The 23,658-nt window shown below is 39.4% G+C and overlaps 1 protein-coding gene across 1 annotated transcript in view; it reads left to right on the top strand.

The window, feature by feature from the left end:
• The window catches only part of LOC122792226 (CUB and sushi domain-containing protein 2-like), a 1,050,635-nt gene that overhangs the window by 1,016,797 nt on the left and 10,180 nt on the right, over positions 1-23,658 (top strand). Inside the window, exon 4 of the mRNA XM_044059970.1 lies at positions 14,254-14,448. Within this exon, the coding sequence (XP_043915905.1) occupies positions 14,254-14,448 (195 nt within the window). The remainder of the gene's footprint in view (positions 1-14,253; positions 14,449-23,658) is intronic.

Genomic DNA, 23,658 nt, shown 5'->3' with positions numbered 1-23,658 from the left:
ACTGTCCCATTCTTTAATACTGTAACACAAGTAAATATTTCAGTGTAACACATTTAACCCATAAGTTACAACCGTGGATAAAAGAAATAATGAATATAAAATACATTATAGAATATAATAGAATTGTTCAGTATGAATTTGATGTTTCCTGTGTTTTCAGTTTGCATTTCAAATGTGCATTATTGCTTCTGTTTAACCTTGCTGCCTGATAATTTTGCAAATGAAAATTTAGTGATATACTCTGCATGAGTGTACATAAAATAAGATTTTCAAATGTGATGTGTCTCTTTTATTCAAAGTTTTTTTTTATATCTTATGTTTATGCTACCTTGTGATTCTTTTTGTATGACTACACATTTTACTTATTTTTTCAAAGGAATAAATAGGCACAGTCTGCAGAATGCTATCTCATTTGGAAACAGTTTAAGACAGAACAACTGAAATAAAATTGCAGTGATGCCTTCTCTTTATATGTTAAATATTTGATAACCATAAAAAAATGATTCGTGCACACATTCAGTAAAAATCAGTCAAGGATGCATTCATTCATTAAACCATCAGTAAGGTGAAGGACTTAAATTGTCTCAATATGAAGACCTGTCAAACTACTTAAAAACTTACATGTAAAGCAATATAGACAAGAGGAGGCCCTTTATACATAAAAAATAAAGAGTGGTTGTAATATTAGCCCTTGCAATGCAAGCAAGTGCATTTCCTGCCAACCTAAATCACATTTTCAGATACCAGGTAACATTCAGAAAACAATTAATACTTGGCTTAAACACACACACACACACACACACACACACACACACACACACACACACACACACACACATGCACATAGATATAAATTGCAAGAAAAACCCAGCCAGGCTAGAGTTTTCACTGCGTGATACTTAAACCTTGTGCAATGGAGGCTCATGGGATATATGCAGATGACCCCTTTAGCTACATCTGACTGGAGATGGCTTTTTACTTTGTAAGTCTGTATGTCTTTATCTACCTATGATTAAACAGATTTGCAAGATTGCTACATTACGAGGGCTGGGAAGTAAGCCTTGTCTCCAGTCTTGTGCGATTTTAGAGTTAGGATATAAAATATGCAGCAGTGGTAGGTGGAGGGAATAGCCCCCTCATGCAGGGTGCATGTAGGGCTTTAACTTTTTACTTTACGTTTTTATTTTATGTTTTAATTTTATGCTGCCAGGTTATTCCTCAGCTAATATATAGTAGTGTGCCAATGCTGTTTTATCAATGTGAGCAGCATTGACACTTGCATATTTCAGACTTTTTATATACCCATATTTGTGTGTGTGTGTGTGTGTGTGTGTGTGTGTGTGTGTGTGTGTGTGTGTGTGTGTGTGTGTGTGTGTGTGTGCATATACATAAAAGCATACATATGTTATTTTAAAAAAATACATGTGTTAAATTAGTTTGACCCTAAGACAAATAGTGTCTTAGTAAAAAAATCAGTAATGTACTACTTCTATGAAAGGCAGTTATTACTTGTGATATACTTGTGTAATTACACATTTAGTCAAAGTCAGAAGTAACTTTATTGTCATTTAGATCTACACAAGCATAGATTAAATAAGATTCCTTGCAATCAGCTCATCATGGGACAGACAAGAAACCACATACACAGAAAGACATAATTTAAAACAACATATAATAATACTACCACTATCTTATAAATCAACTCTACACTTAAGTATAGAGCTATACTTAAGTGTAGAGTTGATTTATAAGATGGTGGTAGCATTATTAAAAACTGCGGTGGTGGTGCTGCGGTAGCATTGTCGCCTCACAGTAAGACGTCCTGTTCGATTCTCAGCTAGAGTGTCTTCTGTGTGGAGACATGCGTGAATGGGTGTACCTTCATTGAAGGTTGTGCGTCAAGGCTGGCAACTCGGCACATAAAAATCTACTGCCAATCATTAGTGGACCGGAGTTCCGCTGTGGCGATCCCTAACCGGGAAAAGCTGAAAGACACAGCAGCAGCAACACTTAAGTATAGAGCTACATATTTTCCTAGAAACACACACTTAAATGAATGATTGAATAGGCTTAATAAATAATAGATAAAATAGTATCACACAATGAATGAGAAGTCCCAACATCCTGACCTCTCAGTGATCAGACCTAATGTTGGAGTTAAGAAGTCTGATCACCTTTGGATAAAAACTCTCTTTAAATCTAGTTGTCCTGCATCAAATACTGTGGTATCTTTTAACTGATGACAGGCACGTAAACAGACTGTTTGCAGGATGAGTTGCATCATTCAGCATTTTGGTGACTCTCTTTAGGTTCCTTGATGTATAAAGATCCTGGAATGTGGACAGACTAATGCCAGTTATACTCTTGGCAACTCTCACCACTCTCTGCAGTGATTTCTTATCTGCGACCGAACAGCTCCCATACCATACCAAAAAACTGGATGTTAAGATGCTCTCAATTGCTGGTCTGTAGAAGGTGGAAAGTACTGACAATGGTAATTTCACCCTTTTGTGTCTTCTCAAAAAGGGGAGACATTGGTGTGCTTTTTTCACTATGTGGCAGGTGTTCCCTGACCAAGAGAGACCATCAGAGATGTGAACTCCAAGGAATTTGGTGCTGCATAGCCTTTCCACTGTCTCATCATTGATCAGGAGCAGTGTGTGGGGTGTTTGCCTCTTCCTGTAGTCCACGATGATCTCTTTTGTTTTACGTACATTCAAGTCAAGTTTGTTTTTTGCATACCCAGGAAATCAGTGTGTTAACTTCTTCTCTGTATGCACTCTAGTCCTCTCTCCTGATGAGACCCACAACTGTGGTGTCATCAGCAAACTTGATGATATGATTTGTACTGAAGTTTGCTGTGCAGTCATGGATTAAGAAAGTAGACATTTTGGGGGCTGAGAACACAACCCTGAGGAACACCTGTGTTGAGTGTTATGCTCCTAGAGGTATTCTTGCCCACACAAACCTTCTGTGGCCTGTTAATCAAAAAGTCCAGGATCTAGTTTCAGAGATGTTTGCTGATGCCCAGATGTACTAGCTTATTGATTGATTGCATAGGGAGAACTGTGTTAATTGCTGAGCTAAAGTTGATGAATAGCATTCTCACATAGCTGTCCTTGCTCTCCAGATGCTGAAGAGCAAGATGCAATGTAACCACTATTGCATCAGCCATAGATCTGTTTTATCTGTAGGCAAACTGCAGTGGATCAAATGTTGATGGTAGTTCCGCAGACAGGTGTTTTTTGACTAGCTTCTCAAAACATTTCATAACTATGGATGTTAATGAAACAGGCATGAAGTCATTCAAGCTGGAGGGTGAGGTATTTTTGGGCAGAGGGATGATATTTGTTACTTTGTAACATGAAGGGACCTTTGCTAGGCCAAGTGAGGTGTTAAATATATATGCGAGTACAGTACATAGTTGGTCTGCACAGCTCTTTAACACCTTACGCAAGATATTACCTGGACCAGCCGCCTTTCTGGGATTGACTTTCTGTAGCACCTTTTCTACTTCATCGGACAAAGGCTGAGTACTGCATCATACTGCTCTGTGTGTAACCTTGCACAGTCGTGGTGTTGCATAGTGAAACCTTCCAAAAAAGGTATTCAGACTGTCTAGGAAGTCAGTGTTATCATCATTTTGTGCAGCTGTCAATTTATAGTCTATAATGTGTTGTATACCGTGCCACAATCATCTGGTATCCCTCATGTCCTCAAAGTAGTTTAGTACCTTCCTCCCATAATCCCTCTTAGCTTCTTTTATGCCTTTCTTCAGATTTGCCCTTGTCACACTTAAGGATTCCCTATCATTTGACCTGAATGGTGAATTTCATGCCTTTAGAAGATCATAGACCTTACTTGAAAGCCATGGCTTTGGTTAGCTCTTATGATGATGCTTCTGATCTCTGTGACATCATCAGTGCACTTTATAATGTAAGCCATCACTGCAAATGCTCCAGTTTGTGCACTCAAAACAATTCTGGAGAGCTGATAATGGTCCCTTGGGCCAAATCCTGATCTGTTTTACAGTGGGTTTCTTCCTGACCAGAGCAGGTTTATAAACAGGGTTCAGCATGATAAAAAGATGATCCAAGCTGTCAAGGTGTGAATGCCACACTGCTTTGTAGGCTTGCTATATATTGGTATACACTTTAACCAAGGTACTCCTACCCCTTGTTGGAAAGTTTACATGCTAGTAGTAATGGGGAAGTACTGACTTTGGATCAGCCTGATTAAAATCACCAGCTATCACATGAGCAAACTCAGTGTGTTTGTTTAAAGCATTTCTGAATAAATCTATCTGTGTCTTTTTATCTCTATCTATATATATATCTATATCTATATGTGTGTGTGTGTGTGTGTGTGTGTGTGTGTGTGTGTGTGTGTGTGGTATGTGGTGTGTGTGTGTGTGGTGTGTGGTGTGTGGTGTGTGGTGTGTGTGTGTGTGTGTGTGTGTGTGTGTGTATAATATAGATATGGAGAGAGAGGAAGATAGATACATAGATAGATTAGATAGAAAGCTGGATTGATAGATAGCTAGCTAGATAGAGAGAGAGAGAGAGATTGCAGCATGTTGTAAATGAGGATGAGGAATGTACCTTTTAGTTAAATGTACTGACAGTCTTTGTCTGAGCATGGAAAATGTAAGTATGTTTTGTGTCTGAGAAATTCCATCACTAATATAGAAAAGTAACTGAATGTATTAGCTGATACTGAGAAGTGAATTACCAATTTGGTGTTGGTATAAAGAGAACTAGCCTGGAAAGCTAGAGTCACAATGCAAATTCCTTAATTTGAAGTTCAGTAGTTGGTAAACCAGGAACTTCACACAAATATCCAGGGCTTTTGAATATCAACAAGCCCATTCAGGATTCCTACTCAGGTAAAGATTTCCTTTGGTGTTGATGAGCTACAGAGAAGCTCTTGCAGGGGCAGCACCCATGATTTGTTATAAAAACATCATGTTTGCTGAAGGGACTGTATACTGCTTTGTGGTCAGAATAACCCTAAGACATTGTTTTTTTCATTTACTGAAAATCAAGTGAGCTGTTTTTTTTTTTTTTTTTCCTGTGGGTCTCTACAGTAAATCTGTATATTTAAGTAATGCCAACCTTATGTACATGATGACCACTACACTGCCATATTTCCTCTCCCCTTTTCCACTGACTTCCATCTACTTATCCTCCATATTTTTATTTTTATTTTTTACTGTAGTCTCTGTAACCTCTTTCTATTTACTGTACTCTCTGTAACTTGTGTATAATATGTATAATATTTCTCTATTTGGCATGTAACTGCTAGTGTAATTTAGTCTATTTGAAACTCTGTATGTGCTAGTAATATTTTTAATTTTCTCCTTGGGTCTCCAGTGAAAATGGGCTACTAGCCCTTTTGGACTAACCTGGTTAACAAATGTCAAATAAATAAATAATAAATATATCAAAATGCACAAACATTGAAACTCAGCTAATCAATGCTAGCATTTTGAAAATCACCAATCCAAAAAGTTCACAATATTGACAAATGAGAACAATCATGAAAAGAAACAGTTTGCTTTTGTGATTTGTTAACCAAAACCCAACTACTAAATTTAGACAAACTTTGCTTGAATAGTGGTGGTGTTATGGAAAAAGTAAAGGGTTGGGATTAGGAGCAGGAGCGGCATTAATGTCATGGTTAACATGAGTTAGTATGGATGAGTCAGGGGGGCTTCTCCCCTCAGCTCTCTCATTATGGCAAATTGCAGCTGGATGTTTGACATCATCCCAAGACAGTTTGCCCAAAAATTTATAATCGGTATTACACATATATGTCTGTCTTGGGTCTATATTATAAGATCTACGGTTGAAAACATGGAACACCATATGGTCAACACCATATGGTCAATGTCGTCAAACACTGAACTTATAAAAACAACAAAAAAAAGAAAAGAAAAAAGAACCCTAATGGGTTTAAGCAGGGGGGCAAGTCCCCCTGCACCTCTGCGTGGGGAGCTGCACCCCCCACACCCCCCCGCTACTTAAATATACCAACTCTGAGACCGCACTACATTGCAGTAAATGGAAATCTCCCCTTACAGAGATGTCCGGTTACACATTCGATGTTGTGCGCTTTCGCTATTCTCGTGTCGACAATATCAGCTTTGATATTGCTGGCTTTTGAGAATATAATATAGACGTGTCTGTCTTCAGATCACCCAACATTTACAGCACGACATGTCCTTTTTCATGCCTGTGATTCAGAAAGCAGTGACCATTGATTTCTTCCATCCTCCCTGCTCACTTCCCGTGTTCCTGGCCTCAGCCCTGTACCGGTCTACAAAAATATGCATCTGACATTAGCTATGCCAGTCTAGAACCAGCACAAAACTAAAAAGAGTATTCCTGTAAAACTATTCAAAGGCTTGAAGAAAAAAGAATACAATTGCTTAATGTAGCTTTTGTATTCCACAGATTAGCCCATAACCTGCAGCTTCATTTCTTGGGGTACTCTCCTTCTCCACTAAGTCTGTTCCCTGTTTATTCTTATTGTTATAGCCTGAAGACCTTCTTTGTCAATCCCAGTACACTGAGACCCTCTTTAGCTTTTCAAGCCAGTTTGCGCTAATTATGTACTATTAAATTACACAAAATATGTGTGTCATTCAGTTCTACTGACACATTCCATTAAAAACCTCTAGTCATGTGCCAGGGATCATTCTGCTTTAAGATGACATGTCAGGTAACCATGGTTACAGCACTTGAGTGAAACTAACATTTCCAAGTCATATTAATAGAAGATACTCCAAAAGCAGTGCAGCAATCTTTTGCATCATCTCGGGACCTGAGATTTTATCAAGAAAGATGTGAAATGTTCCTCCTTCCTATTCTTGAATGGATATATCACTTAACCAAGCACAGGTTAATGAACAAAGGTGTGTACGTACAGTGACTGCTTCTAAGTTGTATGTTAACACCTGCTAAAGTCTGCTAAAAATTCTTTGTTTCTTTGGTTCTTAATAATTGTTGCCAAATCCAGTGTTTCCTTTTTGTTAATTATATGTACAAATAAGGAAGCTATGACACAGGACATTAAAAGAAAATACATCTCATACAAATCATGTCACAGGCAAGACCATTTCAAATGTAGCAGGCTATTCTGTCACATTATTGACTGCACTGTATGTATGACATGCCTCCCATACAAAAGATAAGTGGGACACTACTGATGGCATCAAACCTGGGATTTGTCATTTCCCACTCCACCTTGAATTGCACGTCCCCCTTGTCTGACAAATCTTGTTGGCCTGCAATGCCTTTAGAATTTTCCTGCTTGAAAGACTGTGGTTACAAACATGTTCTAATCTTTCTAGCAGAGAAGATCTAAAAACACTTTAAGAACACTACTTGAAGCAGCAAATAGCCACTGATAGCATCCTATGTTCTCTTAGTCTCATAGTGTCTACCATTTGCAGTAACCAAGAATGGCCTTAAACAGAATATCCATCCCATCCTCTAAGTTAGGCATAGATCTTCCTTCCATCTTAGCCATTCTCAGAATGTCCAGATCCTGAGTAAAGCAACCACAAGGGGGTTGGGTATAACCATAATTCTACAAGAAGAAATTAATTATTTAATTAGTTATTTGGTGACCCTATGTTAGTTATTCCATTTGCACTTGGAACCTAGATAAGCTCAAAATACATTGAAAATGATAAAAAAGCCAAGCTAAACATTTTACTGGCATATGGAGAAGAATAATCTATGCTATATCTGCCCAATCAGAGCCATGTGTGGCTTCCTATTCATGTTCATCCATGTAATGACAATCAGAAAATATCAGCATACAAATTACCTGCCAAGTATCATGCATCAGTTTGGAAACTTCATCAACCATTTAAGATGTGTAATTATTGGCCTAAATTTACAATTGATTAGCTAAAAAGTTTTCACTGATTTGACTAACACTGTACATACCATTGGCTTAATGAATGCCTTTCTATCCTGATAGTATGATTTGCAGGAATTGTATTGTGAACTACAGTGCATGGTCTAAATTATCAGCATAGAGTGGAATTGTACTATCAAGCAATTTTTATAGCCACCTAGGCAACTTGTCATGCATTTTCCTGTTTAGCACATACCAATGTCCATCTTTCTAGCCAATGTTTTATGTAGCATTTGTTACACTAAATTTCATTCTTATGGCCAGCATGCCTTGGCAATGGCATGTAACATTTGTTGTACAAGTTCATCAGAGAAACCAAATAGCTTGCAAAATTTACTACATCTATTTTACTCAGTCAGCCACCTAAATCAGTGACCATTAGACATTCCCATTTGGTGCAAAATGGCCAGCTAAACCTATACCATTTTGTTCATAGGTTCATAGGTTGGTAGGCCTATACAAGCCTAGCCATAACAATTCCCTGGATATTTTTTCCCACAATATTTACTTCTCTGGACCCCTGTCTAGCAGGGCAACTGACATGATCCCCAGGATGAATTTCCTATCTCCCATCCAATCATCAAGATTCCTTTTTAAGAGGGCCAATGAGGTGCTCTGCTTGACATGTATGGGCAGTCTGTTCCAGAGTATGGGGAGTCTCTGGGTCAGGAACCTATCTCTCCAGCATGTTTTGTTCATTGTGATGACAAGGTTTAGATCCCTGGAGCGTGTGGCTCTCAGGGATTGGGATTTATTTAAGTGGAGCATGTCCAACAGCTCAGGGTTTGACATGGCCTTGTATGTTAAACAGAGATCGCCTCTGAGTAGACGATATGCCACAGAGTATAGCTGGAGTTTTTGTAGACGGTTAGCATATGGCATCTACTTTAGGCCTGTGATTCTTTTAGTGAAGTATTTCTGTGGCCTTTCCAGCTGTTGTAGATGTCTTGTGAGGTACATACCAAATGGGGCATTATATTCTATAATGGGTCTAATGAGAGATGAGTATAGTGGGACAATGACCGCCTTTTTTCTGGATAAAAAGCCCTTTGTGATGAGGTGTGCCACATAGAAGGATTTCCTGACTGTTGTGGTGATGTGGTTATTGAAAGTGAGACCACTGTCCACTTGTGTCCCTAAGTCTCTCATCACATGTTCAATGTTTAGTGTACTGCCACCTATGTGGTAATTCATGGGTACATGTTTTTTTCCAAAGGGAATAACTATACATTTCTTGGCATTAAGTTTGAGCCCATGGCTCTGGCACCAGGCATCTGTTTCTGTAAGGCCCTTTTGTAGAATATCCACATCATTTGGGGATTCAATAATGGCTCCCAGTTTGCAGTCATCTGCGAACTTTGTTCGCCAGAGTCCCGTAGTGTTGGCCTGTACTTCAGAGAAGTAGATGCCAAACAAGAGTGGACCCAGGACTAAATCCTGAGGTACTCCACTTGTCACTTGTCTGGAGCTGGATTTGGAGTCGGCTACTTTTACACATTACCATTCATCTTAACAGCTTGATCTGGGCAATTTTTTATAGCTCTTAGCCCATTTTGTGCAGATCGGATTGTAGTTTCTGTCATGCGCAACTCCTTCTACCTGTTGGGCTTCATCTGACTTACACTTAAAGTAACTTACTATCAGTTGTGCCAACTTGCAACTTTCAGTTTTATACCAGATAGCTATTTTTGCATATATTTCTATCAATCTAGCCAGCATCACTTCTCCTTTTGCCATCTACATGACCAAACATGGTCTCAGAAACCTTTTGGACAACTACTTTCCCTTTTCTTTATTCTCTGACTTTCTGTGTTACAGCCTGTATGCCCCCAGATTAATCCCCAGTCATTAATAATTTGCTTCAGGCAGCTGAAAATAAATGGGATAAATATGTTAGTCTTTCATTCTTAGAATAAAGAACCTCCAATTACAAACAAAAATGACTGGTGCACAGTGATGTAGCTATATACATCTAGATACCTAGTCAGAATAGCTTAACTGTTAATGGTTCATTAATGCCTATTATATTAATTGCTATTACTCATGGTACTCCGATATTTTGGCATAACAAAGGTAGGCAGTCTTCAATTATAAAAGGCCATGCTATTGTTGCATAGAACCTCTATGTTTTATTGAGCTTCAGAAAGTAACAGAACTCCCCATCACAATATACAGATTGTCTTGGTTTTATATTAAATTTAATTAGATGATGGAGTTGCTTCTAGCACTCAAGTTAACTTCTAATAAATCCTATACATTTGGAAACTGCATGGTACTCATACAAAGAAAGCATCGTGCCATATATGATCGAGAAACTATTTTACAGAATTTTTTATCAGAAATATGTCAACCAGAATCAGTATCTGAATACTAAAAGTGTAATTTTTGAGGAAAGATGCATGCTTCTTAGTGTCATCCAACAAACAAGGAAATCTGATATGCAAATGAGCAGTCAGCATTATCTGGGTTCTCTTTCTGTCATTGTTCACTTTTTTATGTTATTGGTTCAGCGCATGACATGTTCATTTGTACTGCATTATTTGGTTCTGATCCTTCATGTTGGCAAATCATTTATTCCATTAAGGTAATTCTCCATCAATGCTGTTATCTTGATATTTTTTCTTCCCTAAAATGCACACAGACCATGGTGTTATCGCCCAAACTTTTGATTATTTTATATACTTCACCTTATGGGTACCAACAACTTATCTTGTTATATCTTTATCCACGTTTTTTTTTTTTTTGTTGTTTTTTCAGAAGGAGCCTGAGAAATTTGATAGATAGATAGACAGACAGACAGACAGATAGACAGACAGACAGACAGACAGGCAGGCAGGCAAACAGGCAGACAGACAGACAGACAGACAGACAGACAGATAGATAGATAGATAGATAGATAGATAGATAGATAGATAGATTGACAGATAGACAGATATGCACTGTGATTTTTAACCAAGTGTCTTCACTTCCTTTTCATTTGTCTCTTGGCTAGTATAACTTGCAGTAACTGTTAAATGGTGCTATATAACTTGAAATCCTTTATGATAGGTGACAATTTCACCCTCTGTACTATCAACGTCTATGAAAATTGAATCTATGTCACTATTGCATACCGTCTGACCTAAATCCTCCATCCGTTTCCAGATCCTACATGTCTAAAACTAGCTATGTTCTCATGTTCTATAAAAGGTATCATGCAAGAATTAATTTCAAGAATTGGGCATAGCATATTTGCACATGCAATAGCCAAGCACAAAAGTGAAGGAATAACGTTCAGTTACATTTCTAAACCTTTCTATTGTATTTCCCCAAGACCAAAATACTGTATATTGCTTCCCTATGACTATAAACTGCAAGGCAAGAACATTACAATTCATCTCCTGTAAAAATAGTTTCAGTTTTTAGTTGTGTTTCTTGATGCACCTGAGTAGCCAGTGCAGTTAACAGTTTCATGAAGAGTAACATACTATTTGTTTCTACCTTTGGTCATTTTTTAAATCGAGTCGAATCAGGTTCAGTGGCATCGCAACACTTCAGATAGCACTTATGAATTACTGCATGTTACTGCTGAAGCTGTCAGTCTGTGGCATGTATTGCACCTCTAACAGTCCTTATGAATGCAGTGCATTTCTTGTTTTATGAAACACGTAATGATATACATTGCTTCATGATGATGTAGTGGATAACAATAACATTCAAGTTTGCTTTGCTAAAATCACTTTCACTTGTTTGCTAAGAGATACTAATAGTAATGCTGTGTGTCATCTGTCTTACTTTGAATTATATTAATTTAGCTTCAGTTTTTCTAGCAGTTTTTGGTAGCACTACTAAAAGGAATGGGACTTTCTTTAATCCAGAATCAAACTGCAGTTTCTTGCTTACAAGCAGTCTTTGTGAAATGTTATAAGCTACTTCTCCAAGATCATAAACTGCAAATCAAAAACGTCTAAAATCAGTTGACATAAAATCAGTTTGAGCTGTCTCCTTGATTTTTGGTAGTGTTATAAAAGCAGTATAATGACGCTTTCATTATGAGCAAATGCTCAGTGATTGTCATTCTTTAAACTATATGCCGAGTAAAACCATTTTGATTTCTTTGCTACTGTTTCTTAAAGCACTTTTGGAAGTAAAGTAATCAAAATAATTTTTTATCGAGTAACATGCCGCATTTCGCATTCAGATGATATTATGAAAATGCTGCATTCTTTATTGAATTCCCCTCAATCTGCCACTGACCTACTGTCTATATCCATAGCTGCCACATCCACTCCACTGGTAACCTCCTTGGCTCTTTACTAGACATTCTTGGATATGGTCCTTTGCTGAGTGGATCCAACAGGTTTTTTGGTGGGTTGGTCTAGTAGTGAAATTCCTAGAGCTGGAGATTGAGAAAACTATGAGGAGATGTCAAGTGGAAACCATCATCCTGCAGAGTGCTTAGTCACAGTCCATGCTCTGGAGGTACGAAGTGCAGTGAATCTAATATATCCATCATTGCTGCTGTGAAGAGCTTTGTTATACAAGGCTTTTGGTCTCTATCAGAGGTCATTCTGGTAGATATGCTCCCTTAACTTTACACCCATGACTGATGAGTTGGCTGTGGGATGCTTCCTACTATCTTATTGTGTATATCTACCAACTTCGCCCCTTCCAGCTTCCTGGCACTACTCATGACTTCAGGTCACCGGTGATATACATGTTTATCATGCCTTTGTGCCAACAGGACAGTTCTAAAATACTGTGTGTTGCTTCTCTGCAGACATAAATTGTTAAGCAATAGTATTTAATCCACCTTGGGTAAAATCTGTTTCAATTATTTCCCTGTACTTCCGACAGTGATTGAGAAAAAAGTTCAACCTTTTTATCAAAACAAAATGCTGTATGTTGCTTTCTCATAAAAGTACTTAACAGGTTAATTTATCTTCTAGCTCATCTGACAGTACTTAAGAAAGATGTTTATCTTTCATCAAAACCAAAATATTGCAATTTGCATACTCATCAATTTACCATTAGTAGTGCAAAATAGTTCTAGTACAAACTCATTCCAAATCAATGAATGGAAACTTCTTCTTCATCTTTTGTGCAACATATATATTTGTTACAACCTGACTAGATTACATTATGTAAAGATAAGTTGCCATCACATTGTATTTTTGCTTTTACTTTGGTTTAATTAGTAAAGATGAGAGTTTCTTGCAGTAAATGCTTTTTGAAAAGTATTTAGCAGGCTTACCCACAAGGTAGGTGAATACAGATGCTGGCAAGAACTCCACATATACCTGTCTATACTTACAAATCCGCGTGTGCATATTATTGTTTTTTTCTTCTAAACATTTATTTGGAATTATGCCTATACCTAAACAAAAATAATCCAATTCTATTTAGGCATGCCAATTATACAAGGCAACAGTTTTAGTTAAATAGTCATTGGGGGTTACTTTTCCATGTATAACTTTGACAGGCAATCATACCTCTCAGCTGTATCGATTTTCACAGAATGTCCAGATTTTTGCCTCATATTTTTGGTCCATTTTTCATAAAATTGTGGTTTTCTGGCAAATTAGTGACAGATCATTAAACACTGAATTTAGAAAATAATGACAGACATTTGAGTTTCAGACTACGGAGGCTTCAGAAAATTGATGCTAATGCAAAACCCGTTATTCTGTCAACTTTCTAAGTTTGTATGAGCAATATTTAAAAATTGTCCCTGTTTTTGGGCTTTTGTCCCACTTTTATTTAAGGCTTCGTCCAGATTTCTTGCTTTAAGAGGTTGAAATATGCAGGCACTTCATTTTAGTAATAGTGCCTTGCAGGAATGATAGTTATAGTGACAGTTACTCATAACTGACCAAGTTTTATCTGCAGGGTCTCATCCTTAGTATCCAATTCTTACTACAAGAGGGAACAAATCTAAATTGTAACATCCATGCAGAAATGTATTGTTCCAATTTTATGCTCAGCACTAGTTTTCTTTTTCATTTTTGTTTACAAGTCATGTTATCTCTGATCATGCACATAGACAGTCATTGTGTAAGATAACCCACCCGACAAGAATTATATGGAAAGAACATCAGTGCTGTAACATTAAATAATGAATTCTGATTTGCTGCTCTGTTTATCTCATACTCCTGGATTGTATATCATTTAAGGAACACCTGGCTTTTGTAAATGCTAAAATTAAAATAAACATGCTTGTTTATAATGTACAAATTATCTTTCATAATTAATTTAAAAAGTAGATGCTATGAATTGCATTTAGTTATGACACCAAATGAATGGCCACCGGTCACTGACAAATCTCTATTTATCTTTTTTATGTAGTGTTACCAAGTCATACCTGTGGAAATCCTGGTAGATTGCAAAATGGAATACAACAAGGAATGACGTTCAACATTGGCGACAAAATCAGATTTAGCTGCAATCAAGGCTTCATTTTAGAAGGCCGTGCAGTGTTAACCTGTCTAGCAACATCAGAAAACAGTGCATCATGGGATTTTCCCCTTCCATCGTGTAGAGGTAAAAGCACATTTTTATGTCTAAAATTAACAGTGTTTCATGATTATTTTCAGAATAAGACATCATCTCACTAATAACATATGTAATAAGGTATGTTCTTGAAAAGAAGTAATACTCATTATTCAAACAGTTTCAAACTCATTTATTTACTGTTGAATGTGATTTTGTGAGTTCTTTAGATAACTACAAGATGAGAAATTAATATCATGGTGACCCAAAAACGAATGGATACTAAAAATGAAAAGGAATTATTTCTTATTGATCCAAGGACTTAGGTATATGTCTATGTAAACACATTTCATAAATACTGCATTTGTACATTTACATTTACTAGAAGATGTTAGAAAGATGTGACATTTGCTAGAAGATGTTAGAATGATATTAAAATGATTTCTCTTACAAGCATCCTGGTGTCAGCCAAAGGCCCAGCTGGTCAGCCATGCTCAGTCAACAACACAACTCACATAAATGGCATGTCCCACATCAATATACCCATGTTTTTGCAGGTGCTCAAGCCTCCCCCAATGCCCTTCCCATATTTTCACATCTCTGATAAACTATAACCTCACTGTTAAATTACAAAGGAAAAAAAAAAAAAGAAAAAAAAAACAGAAATAAAAAAGTTCATCTTAAAGAATTGGGAAGGGAGAAACAGCACCAGACTGGATGACCATTGGCAAATGATAAGGAAACTATGAGAATGCTTATCTGAGAGCAAACTTAACTTCCTTACACTAAAATAAATCAGGTGCAGTTTCTTGCCATTGAGAAAGTTACAGTGTTCCACCATGATATCATGTATTTTATGTAGAATAATACTTCATCTCCTGCTTATTCACCATACTAAAAGCTCATTACTATACGGCAATGATATGAATATGTTAAAATGTGCACTGGCATATTTAACGTTCTCCCTGCATTGTTACTTTCAGAATTTCAACAATTTCATACTGTTCCTGCTGTTGTGCTCTAGCTGTAAGCCAAGTTTTCTAAAACATTTCCATGAGCTGATGTATCTTTCTGTGATGAAAAAGTACAGTTTTTATTTAATGTGAAATAATATAGAAGGCTGGTTTCTACTTTTTCAGTAAACTGCTTGCCCATGTCAGAAAGTTAAGACAGAGTCAACACCAATATAAAATGATACTTTTCACCTCACTAAGAGAAATAAAAAAGAAGCTTTACTTAAAGCGCACGTAAAAGCATGCTGGCTATGCCCTTGTAACTCTCCCCTCTAACTTCTCCCACTCCATCTACCCTCTACCTCTCTTCCACCTCACAAACTACCTTTGATTACAGCAAGCTCTGATACTTCCATGCCTATCTACTTATTATATGGCAGTAACTTCTTATTGTAACAATTGTTAATATGCTATGACTTCGTGGATAGAACAGATGCTAGTTATCTACTGAATGTACTATGTTCATCTGTAACTATGTTTGTAATATTTTAATTGCTAGGATTCTTAATCTGTAACTATGTCTGAATATTTGTGGAGCTTTTCTCCCCGGGCCTCCGCTGAAAATGGACCTGCGTCCAGTCGGACATTCCCGTTTAACAAATGTAAGTAAATAAATAAATAATAAATAAAGTTAAGCAGTCACCATAACATTCCATCTATGTTGTCTGCTTCAGTCTTCATCAAACCTGTGGGTCTTGGTTCCAACCTCGTTACCAACTCGGCTGTCAGCAAGCTTAGGATTCCAAGCTAGAGCTCCTCCCACCCTACCCATAGTGCCTAGCTCCTCTCAGGTACCTCAGATCAAATTTGCTGCCAGTTACTCAGAAAAAAAAAAACATACTTAAAAAAACAACCAAGCTTAAAAGAATGCTCAGGAGCTCAAAATGGGACCAAAGGTTCCTAGAGTTATCCATCAGATCCTTCAGATATAAGGAGAGAGGAAGGAGGGAGGGAAGGTTGATGAAGACTGAAGCAGACAACACAGATGGAATGTTATGGACAGTACATAACTTCTTTATCTGATGTTGTCTGTTCAGTCTTCATCAAACCTGTGGGACAGAGTCCAAAGCTACATGGATCTGGGCAGCCTCATGGAAGGATGTTCGGAGTATTGCAGAGCCAAAGGCAGCCCTATTCCTGGAGATGATATCAAGTTTGTAATGCAAAATGAAAGTGTGAGAACTCATCCATGAAGCAGCTACACAAATATCCTCTAAGGAAACTCTGAACCAGAAAGCCTGGGATGTGGCTATGGATCTCGTGCAATGAGCTCTGACTGGTACAGATAAAGGAACATTGTTCAACAGATGAACACGAGAAATGCAATCCCTTAATCATCGAGCAATAGTAGCTTTGACAACAGCTTTCTCTTTTTTTTGAATCTGAGAAAGGCACAAAGAGTTGATCAGATTTTCTGAAAGGTTCAATCCTATTCAGGTAGGATTGCAATTGTCTATGGATGTCTTAGAGGTGCAACATATATTTACCCTTATTTTGAAAATTCAGAAAAAACACAGGGAGATTAATGTATTGATTAATGGTATTTAGTTAAGTAAAGTAACTCTATCTTTATGAAAAATAAGATGGGGGGGGGGGGTTGGAAGACAACACTTGAAGTTCAGAAACCCTCTTGGCCGAAGTAATTGCTATTAACAATGCTGTTTTCCAGGACAAGAATTTCAACTCTGCCTTAGAAGCAGGTTCAAAAGAAAGCAAGGTCAGAGCTTGAAGAACCAATGTAAGATCCCATAGGATCTTTGATAGGAGGAGTAGGATCTTTGACAGGAGGTCAAAGAAGAAACGTACCCTTGAGAAAATCTTTATAAAGACTCAAAGAAGCTAAAGATGCAGCATTTTTTCCAGAGTGAAAATTAGAAATGGCTGCTAATTGAACTTTAACAGTAGAGAAGCTGGCCCCCAAAAGAAAAATACCAGCTAGGAAGTCCAAGACTGCTGGAATGGGTGGTGTAATCAGGTTAATGTGATATTGCTGGGCTGAAATGGAAAACCTTTTCCACTTACTTTTATAAATGTTCCTGTTAGAAGCCTTATGGGAGGAAATAATAATCTTTTGAACTGGGGAAGAAAGCCTGGATTGTCTAGCCATCATTGGAATTGGAGAAACCATGTGGTTAGTTTCAAGTTGTGAAGATCTGGATGAAGTTGCTCTGAGGGGTGAGACAGAAGGTCTGGACATGGATCCAGGGTCTATGGAGAGCAAATTAGATGAGACCACAGGAAGATGAACCAAACTTTTCAAGGCCAAAAAGGGGCAATGAGGATCACTTTGCTCTTCAACCTGCATGCCTTCTGAATTGGGAATCAGAGGACGAGGGAGGAATGCATAAAGAATACCAATAGGCCAAGCATGGACTAGAGCATCTCTTGATGACTGTCTCCTTGGAGGAATCAGGGTAATATACCTGCTCCACTTGTTGTTGAAGGGAGAAGCAAATAGGTCACAGCAGGGTTGACCCCATCTGAGGAAAATCCTGTTTGCTACTGACTATTCAGAGACCACTTGTAAGGCATCAATAGAACTCTGCTGAGCCTGTCCGCCAATATATTGTGCCCCACCGGAATGTGCATCACAGCTAGAAAGGGGTTGGTAGAAAGAGCCCATTGACGCACTCTCATTGCTTCTCAGCAAAGAGGATGGGACTTGGTTCCACCGTGGTTGTTGAGGTACCACACAACAGACATGTTGTCGGTATGAATCTCAATTGTCCCTAGAAGAAAAAGGAGTCAAGGGGCTTGCAGTGCTAAAAGAACTGACCTCATCTCTAGAATGTTAATATGCAGATTGGTCTCCAGGGAAGTCAACATGCCTGTCCATCCCAGGTAATGCCCCACACCCCATCTAGGAGGTGTCCGTGGTCAGTGTAGTGATGGGGGTGGGAAGAATGAAAGGTCAGCCCTGAGAAACTTCTGGATCATTAAGCCACCACAAAAGAGAATTTCTGCACACTCAAGACAGTCTTATAGGATGACTGAGGGAATGATGCAGAAGGGACCATTGGACAGACAACATCCACTGCAGGACTCTCATATGTAAGTGAGCAGTCAGTAGTACAGTTGTTGTTGCAGCCATAGAACCCAGAGCCCTGAAGACAAGATTTGCAGGAGGAAATGGCATCACTAGCATTTGTCTATGTGTCCACAGTGAAAGAATCCTGTCCGATGGAAGATAGGCCAGGGCTTTGTTTGTTTTCAAGTGGGCTCCTATAAAATCTATCACTTGCATAGGTTGCAATTGTGACTTTTGAAAGTTTATAGTGATCCCTAAGGTTAGGGCCAGTTGCAAGAGAAAATTCCTGGCCTGAACTAGTAGATGCCTGGAAGATGTGACTCGGATCCAGTTGTCCAGGTAAGGAAACATGTGGAATCCCTGCAGACTGAGGTGAGCTGCAACTACTGCCATGCATGTGGTGAACACCATGGGAGCTGTGGTGAGACCAAATGGAAGCACAAAAAATTGGTAGTGACTGACTTCCTGCCTGAAATGGAGGTACCTTCTGGAGCTTCTGTTCATTTTGATATGATAGTATGCATCCTTGAGGTTTATCGAGCACATCCAGTCATCCTTCTTTAGAAAGGGAAAGATGTACTGAACTGTGACCATCATGAACTTCATGTGTTTGACTGATTTGTTCAGGTAAGTTAGGTCCAGTGTGGGCTTGAGATTACCTGTTTATTTTGGAACTAAAAAGATTTGCGAGTAAATCCTTCATCTGCTCTGGTCTGAGGAGACCTCCTGGATGACTGTTTTTTGAGGTAACTTTGCAATTTCCAAAATTGCTGCCTTTCTTTGATTGGGTGGAACATCGAGGAGGTGATGTTTTGGCTTGGGCAGATTTAAAAAGGGAATGGATTAACTTCTGGACCTTGCACCTATTGGTCATTTGTGATAACTAACCAGGCTTCTAGGCGCAAGGAGCATTGTCCCCTGGCTGCCTCCAGAGGCAGACAGTCAGGCAAGGATTTCTGCCAAGGAGAATCCTGAGACCCTTGATTCAGATAATCCCCCTCTGCCCCAAGGGCGGCATTTACCAATCAAATTATTTCCCCAATGCCCCTGGGGTAAAAATCTCCCTGAGCATCCTGAAAAGGACCCTGGGATTTTCTGAACAACAACTTCTTTCTACCGCACTGTTTCCTGGAGAAGGACCTTTGTGGGGTAGAGAAGCAGATTCCAATGGCAGACAAGGTTGTTCTGTCTTTCTCACTGTGGGAGAGTGTATCATGGACAGTCGGTCTAAAGAAGGAGGAACCACCAAAGTGAACATTGACAAATGAAGCCTTGAAGGTTTCCCCAAAATCACACAGCCACATCCAGGCATGGTGCCAAATGGCAATGCCAGAAACAGACACCTTATAGGTGCCCTCAACTGTGTGAGAAATCAGCCTCATGGACACATTGGAAATGGAGCGCAGAGTGGCCATATGGGAGGTAAAGGAAGTGCGTTCCTCTGTCATCATTGACTCAGGGAGGAAGCTAGAGAGTTTCTTAAGTAAGTCCCTCTGCAGCCTCATAAAGTGGGAAAGGTAATTCAATGCTCTAAGGGCAATAGTGGAAGAAGTGTGGACCCTTTATCCAAATCTGTCCATAGCCCTAAACTCCCTGTTAGAGGGATGGACAGTAGAGCTTTCCTGGGCAAGCTGTTTCTTGGTTGCCACCGCAACCACCATGGCATCTACTGGGCTGCCTATCATCCAGTGTGCTCTATCCTGGGGGGGCAATAAGAATTTTGTCTACTCTTTTAGGGATTGGCTCTGCAGCATCTGGTTCCTTCCATGCCCTTGCAGACACCTGGTACATCGGGGGATTTGCAGGGAGGAACACCTAGGATGTAGCTGGGTTGGTCCTGAAGGTCTCCAGGAACATTGACTCATGTGGGGTGGGGTTTGGTGCTGACCAGCCACCTCTCTGGTGAAGAATTTCTAAAATGTCTCCAAAGGAGACATCGGGTGGAGATCTAGGGGAACTCTCCCCTTCATCGAAGTCAGTGCCCATTGTGAGAGAATACTCTGGATGAATCTAGGTGCCTCCTTTTGCAACTTTTCTTCTGAGGAACATCCTCCCCGGGGTGCTCCAGGGAGATGTCAGAAGAAGTCTGGGCTTCCCACTGTGGAAGAGTCTGGAGGCCCTGAGGAGTCAGCTGCCCTAGTGACAGAAGAGAGGTCTCCAACATAGAGCAAAGGGGGGGGGGGTATGAAACTGTAGGAACCGGAGGTCTCTTAGGAGCAGAGAGGGCCCTCTGCAATGCCTTGAAGGCAGAAGGACTGCTGGAGTCCTGAGGAATCCTCCCATATCCTAAGGGATCAGGAGCAGACCATCCCTGGTCACCAGCAGCCCTCCGGTTCAAGGGGGAGTTGGCACTGAGCTGTAAAATGCCGAGGCATCAAGGGGAAGTGACAACTCCAAGAGCTTCAGAATCAAAGTCATCCCCCCAGACTTGACATTGAGGCTTCAGCTCTGAGACATGCTTGGCCTCAATGAGGTCAGAACCGAGTGAGTCAAGGAAGCGGTTGGGAATGAAGAGGTAAAGACTATTCGACCCAACAAACCGGCCCCAGGGACTGATGGATCTGGGAGCTCTGAAATGGCAGGTCAGATTGGAAAAGGAGAAACTATCCTGCAGGGAGAAGCTCTGCTCACAGATCCCATAAGGGGCAGAACTGGGATGACCCCCATCTGGCTCTACATACAGAGAAACTTCCTCATCAATCTGTTCAAGAGGACCTGATGGATGAGGACACAGAGAAGGGTCTGGAGTGGTGTCTGGGGGAAGCATCCCTTGGAGACACAAACAGTTCTGCAAGCTCCAGTCCTAAAGAGGAGGTTGGGGCATAGGGCAGAGAGGACAAAACCAATATTAGAGCTGAGGAACTTTGCTCCAAAGGTCTCTTGGCCTTTTTTTTGGAGGATCCTACTCAACTGACATGGAGGGGTTCAGGGACCATTTCTTATGTTCCCTGGCCTCCTCAAACTTTTTGACAGGGGGGTTGAGCTCCTGAGATGGAAGCAAAAGCAGGAGAGGGAGGAGGAATAATACCCATGAGAACTAACTTGTTTCTTTTATCTGGAAAGGCCTGGTAAAGAAAGGCCTTGCACATAGAACAAGCCACCTGAAGATGGGCAGGACCCAGGCAATAAACGCACTCACTGTGGCATCAGATACATGGATCTTGTGCCCATAAAAAGTGCATTTTTTAAAACCAACAGACTTGTCAGATTTCTCTGACATAGTAGCAAGAAAAAAGGAAGAGAAAGGAGGAGGATACAGAGAGACATGACAACCACATGGTAGAAAACTATACACTACACTACAGAAAAAAAAAACTTTTTTTTTACAAAAAGACAGCAAGAAACAGAAAGAAGGTTAGGGAGAAGGATAAAATGGTTGAAAAACCACTAATGATTGGCAGGAACAAACACTAGAAGCACCCAAGGAGGAGCTCTAACCTGACCATGATGCTTCTCTGTGCATGGTAAATGAGATCTGAGGTATCTGAGAGGAGCTAGGCAGTATGGGTAGGGTGGGAGGAGCTCTAGCTTGGAATCATTAGCTTGCTCATAGCTCTCAACCTTCCATCTCCAAAATAAGGAACACTCGCCTTCATAATGTGGAACAAATGGGCAAAATGTGGAACACATACTGATGGCTTACTAACAACTTCAACTAGGAAGGTCATAGGATGGTTAAAATATGCTGGTTTTACTTATAAAGAAGATCCTTTAATGAATTAATATGATTCATTTCTATTTACCATGGATTTCACTTAAAAAAATTCCTAACACTGAATCTGTGAGACTCTTTCAGTGTGGAACTTTGAGGAACTTCGAGGAACATGAACTTTTTAAGACCCCAAATGAGGTACATTCCTCGTAATAAGGTACACTTGAGAGGTATGAGCTTGCTGACAGCTGAGCTGGTTCCGAGGTCGGAACTGAGACCCACAGGTTTGATAAAGACTGAACAGACAACATCAGAACTATGTAATAAGTCTTGTGAGTGACACATTTATGCACATTCAAATTAGTTGCCTGAGTGAGGCCTTGCAATCACTTAAAACTACTTAAAGGGAATTTGGCCCTAGAAAACAGCCTACCAACCCTATTCTAGCCACTTAATGTAACCATGTTCTTGTTCTTCTAGACAAAATGAAACTCTCATCTACTAATAATTTATGAAGCTGATCAAACCCTTTTGAAGCCATGACTACTCCAGTTCTATTTTTTTATGTGAATGCCAGCAAGTCATGCAATTTCAGTTTCCAATGAATGCCAGTTTCCTTGCTCTAAGGCTTAATTTTACCATATCATTTATTTTCCACACTAACTGGCTGCAGACTTCTTTTGAGACACAAGCAGCAGATGTGAATGGGAAATGCAGGCAGAGACTGCAATGCATTATGGTGCCATTTTTAAAAATTCTTCACATCCAGTAACCACTACTGTTTTTTTTTTTTCATTTACTCTTTTATGTCTGCACCTGAAGTGATAGGTCAGCATTTCCTTTTATTTGCTGTTATAAGCTAAGATAAAACTAGAGAATAATACTGTAGGAAATAGTGCAAGTCTGTTGCACTGTAGCCTCCTTTCTTCATGTCCTAGTCATTGTAGTGTATTTAGATTAATGGCATATTGTCAGTTTCTCCAATAGCAACCTTAGAGCAGTGTGCTTAAACTGTTAAAGGAAGAAAAAAGACTAGCTTAAGTTACCAGTAGCTTTGTTACTTCCACAACTCTCATTTTAGCTTTACTCTACATATGCAAGTAAAGCATTATTTCCTTTGTGCACACTGCATCTATTTTACTTTTACCTTTCATTTTGGCCTAGTAAATAAAATGAAAATTACATGTTGCAGTGAATGGTGTACACCAAAAGCCTCATAAGTTCTGTTCCATGAGCTGCACTACAGTAACATCACCACAATGGTAACTGCTCTAATTTTTGTGCGGTTGATTCAACAACAATGGTAGATGTTTATCTCTCCTCATAAAAACCCAGCAGGTAGACATGATGACAAGGAAAAAAAGATAATAGTGTCCTCAGCCTCGTAATCAACTTACGATCAACATTTCTGGATGTGTTTGGCTATTATCAAGCTCATCGATGCAAGAGCTGGATGTGACAATCCCTCTCTGGGCCAATGATCAAGGAGCCTCAATCCTCACCACTGACACCTGTGGGGAATGTTCACTTTCAGAGAAATAGATACACGCAGTATTTCCAGATGGAGC

The sequence above is a fragment of the Protopterus annectens genome, chromosome 1.part2 (genome assembly GCF_019279795.1).
Source record: "Protopterus annectens isolate FY-2018-M chromosome 1.part2, PAN1.0, whole genome shotgun sequence".
NCBI lineage: Eukaryota > Metazoa > Chordata > Ceratodontiformes > Protopteridae > Protopterus > Protopterus annectens.
This window is presented reverse-complemented; position numbering and strand designations above follow the sequence as displayed.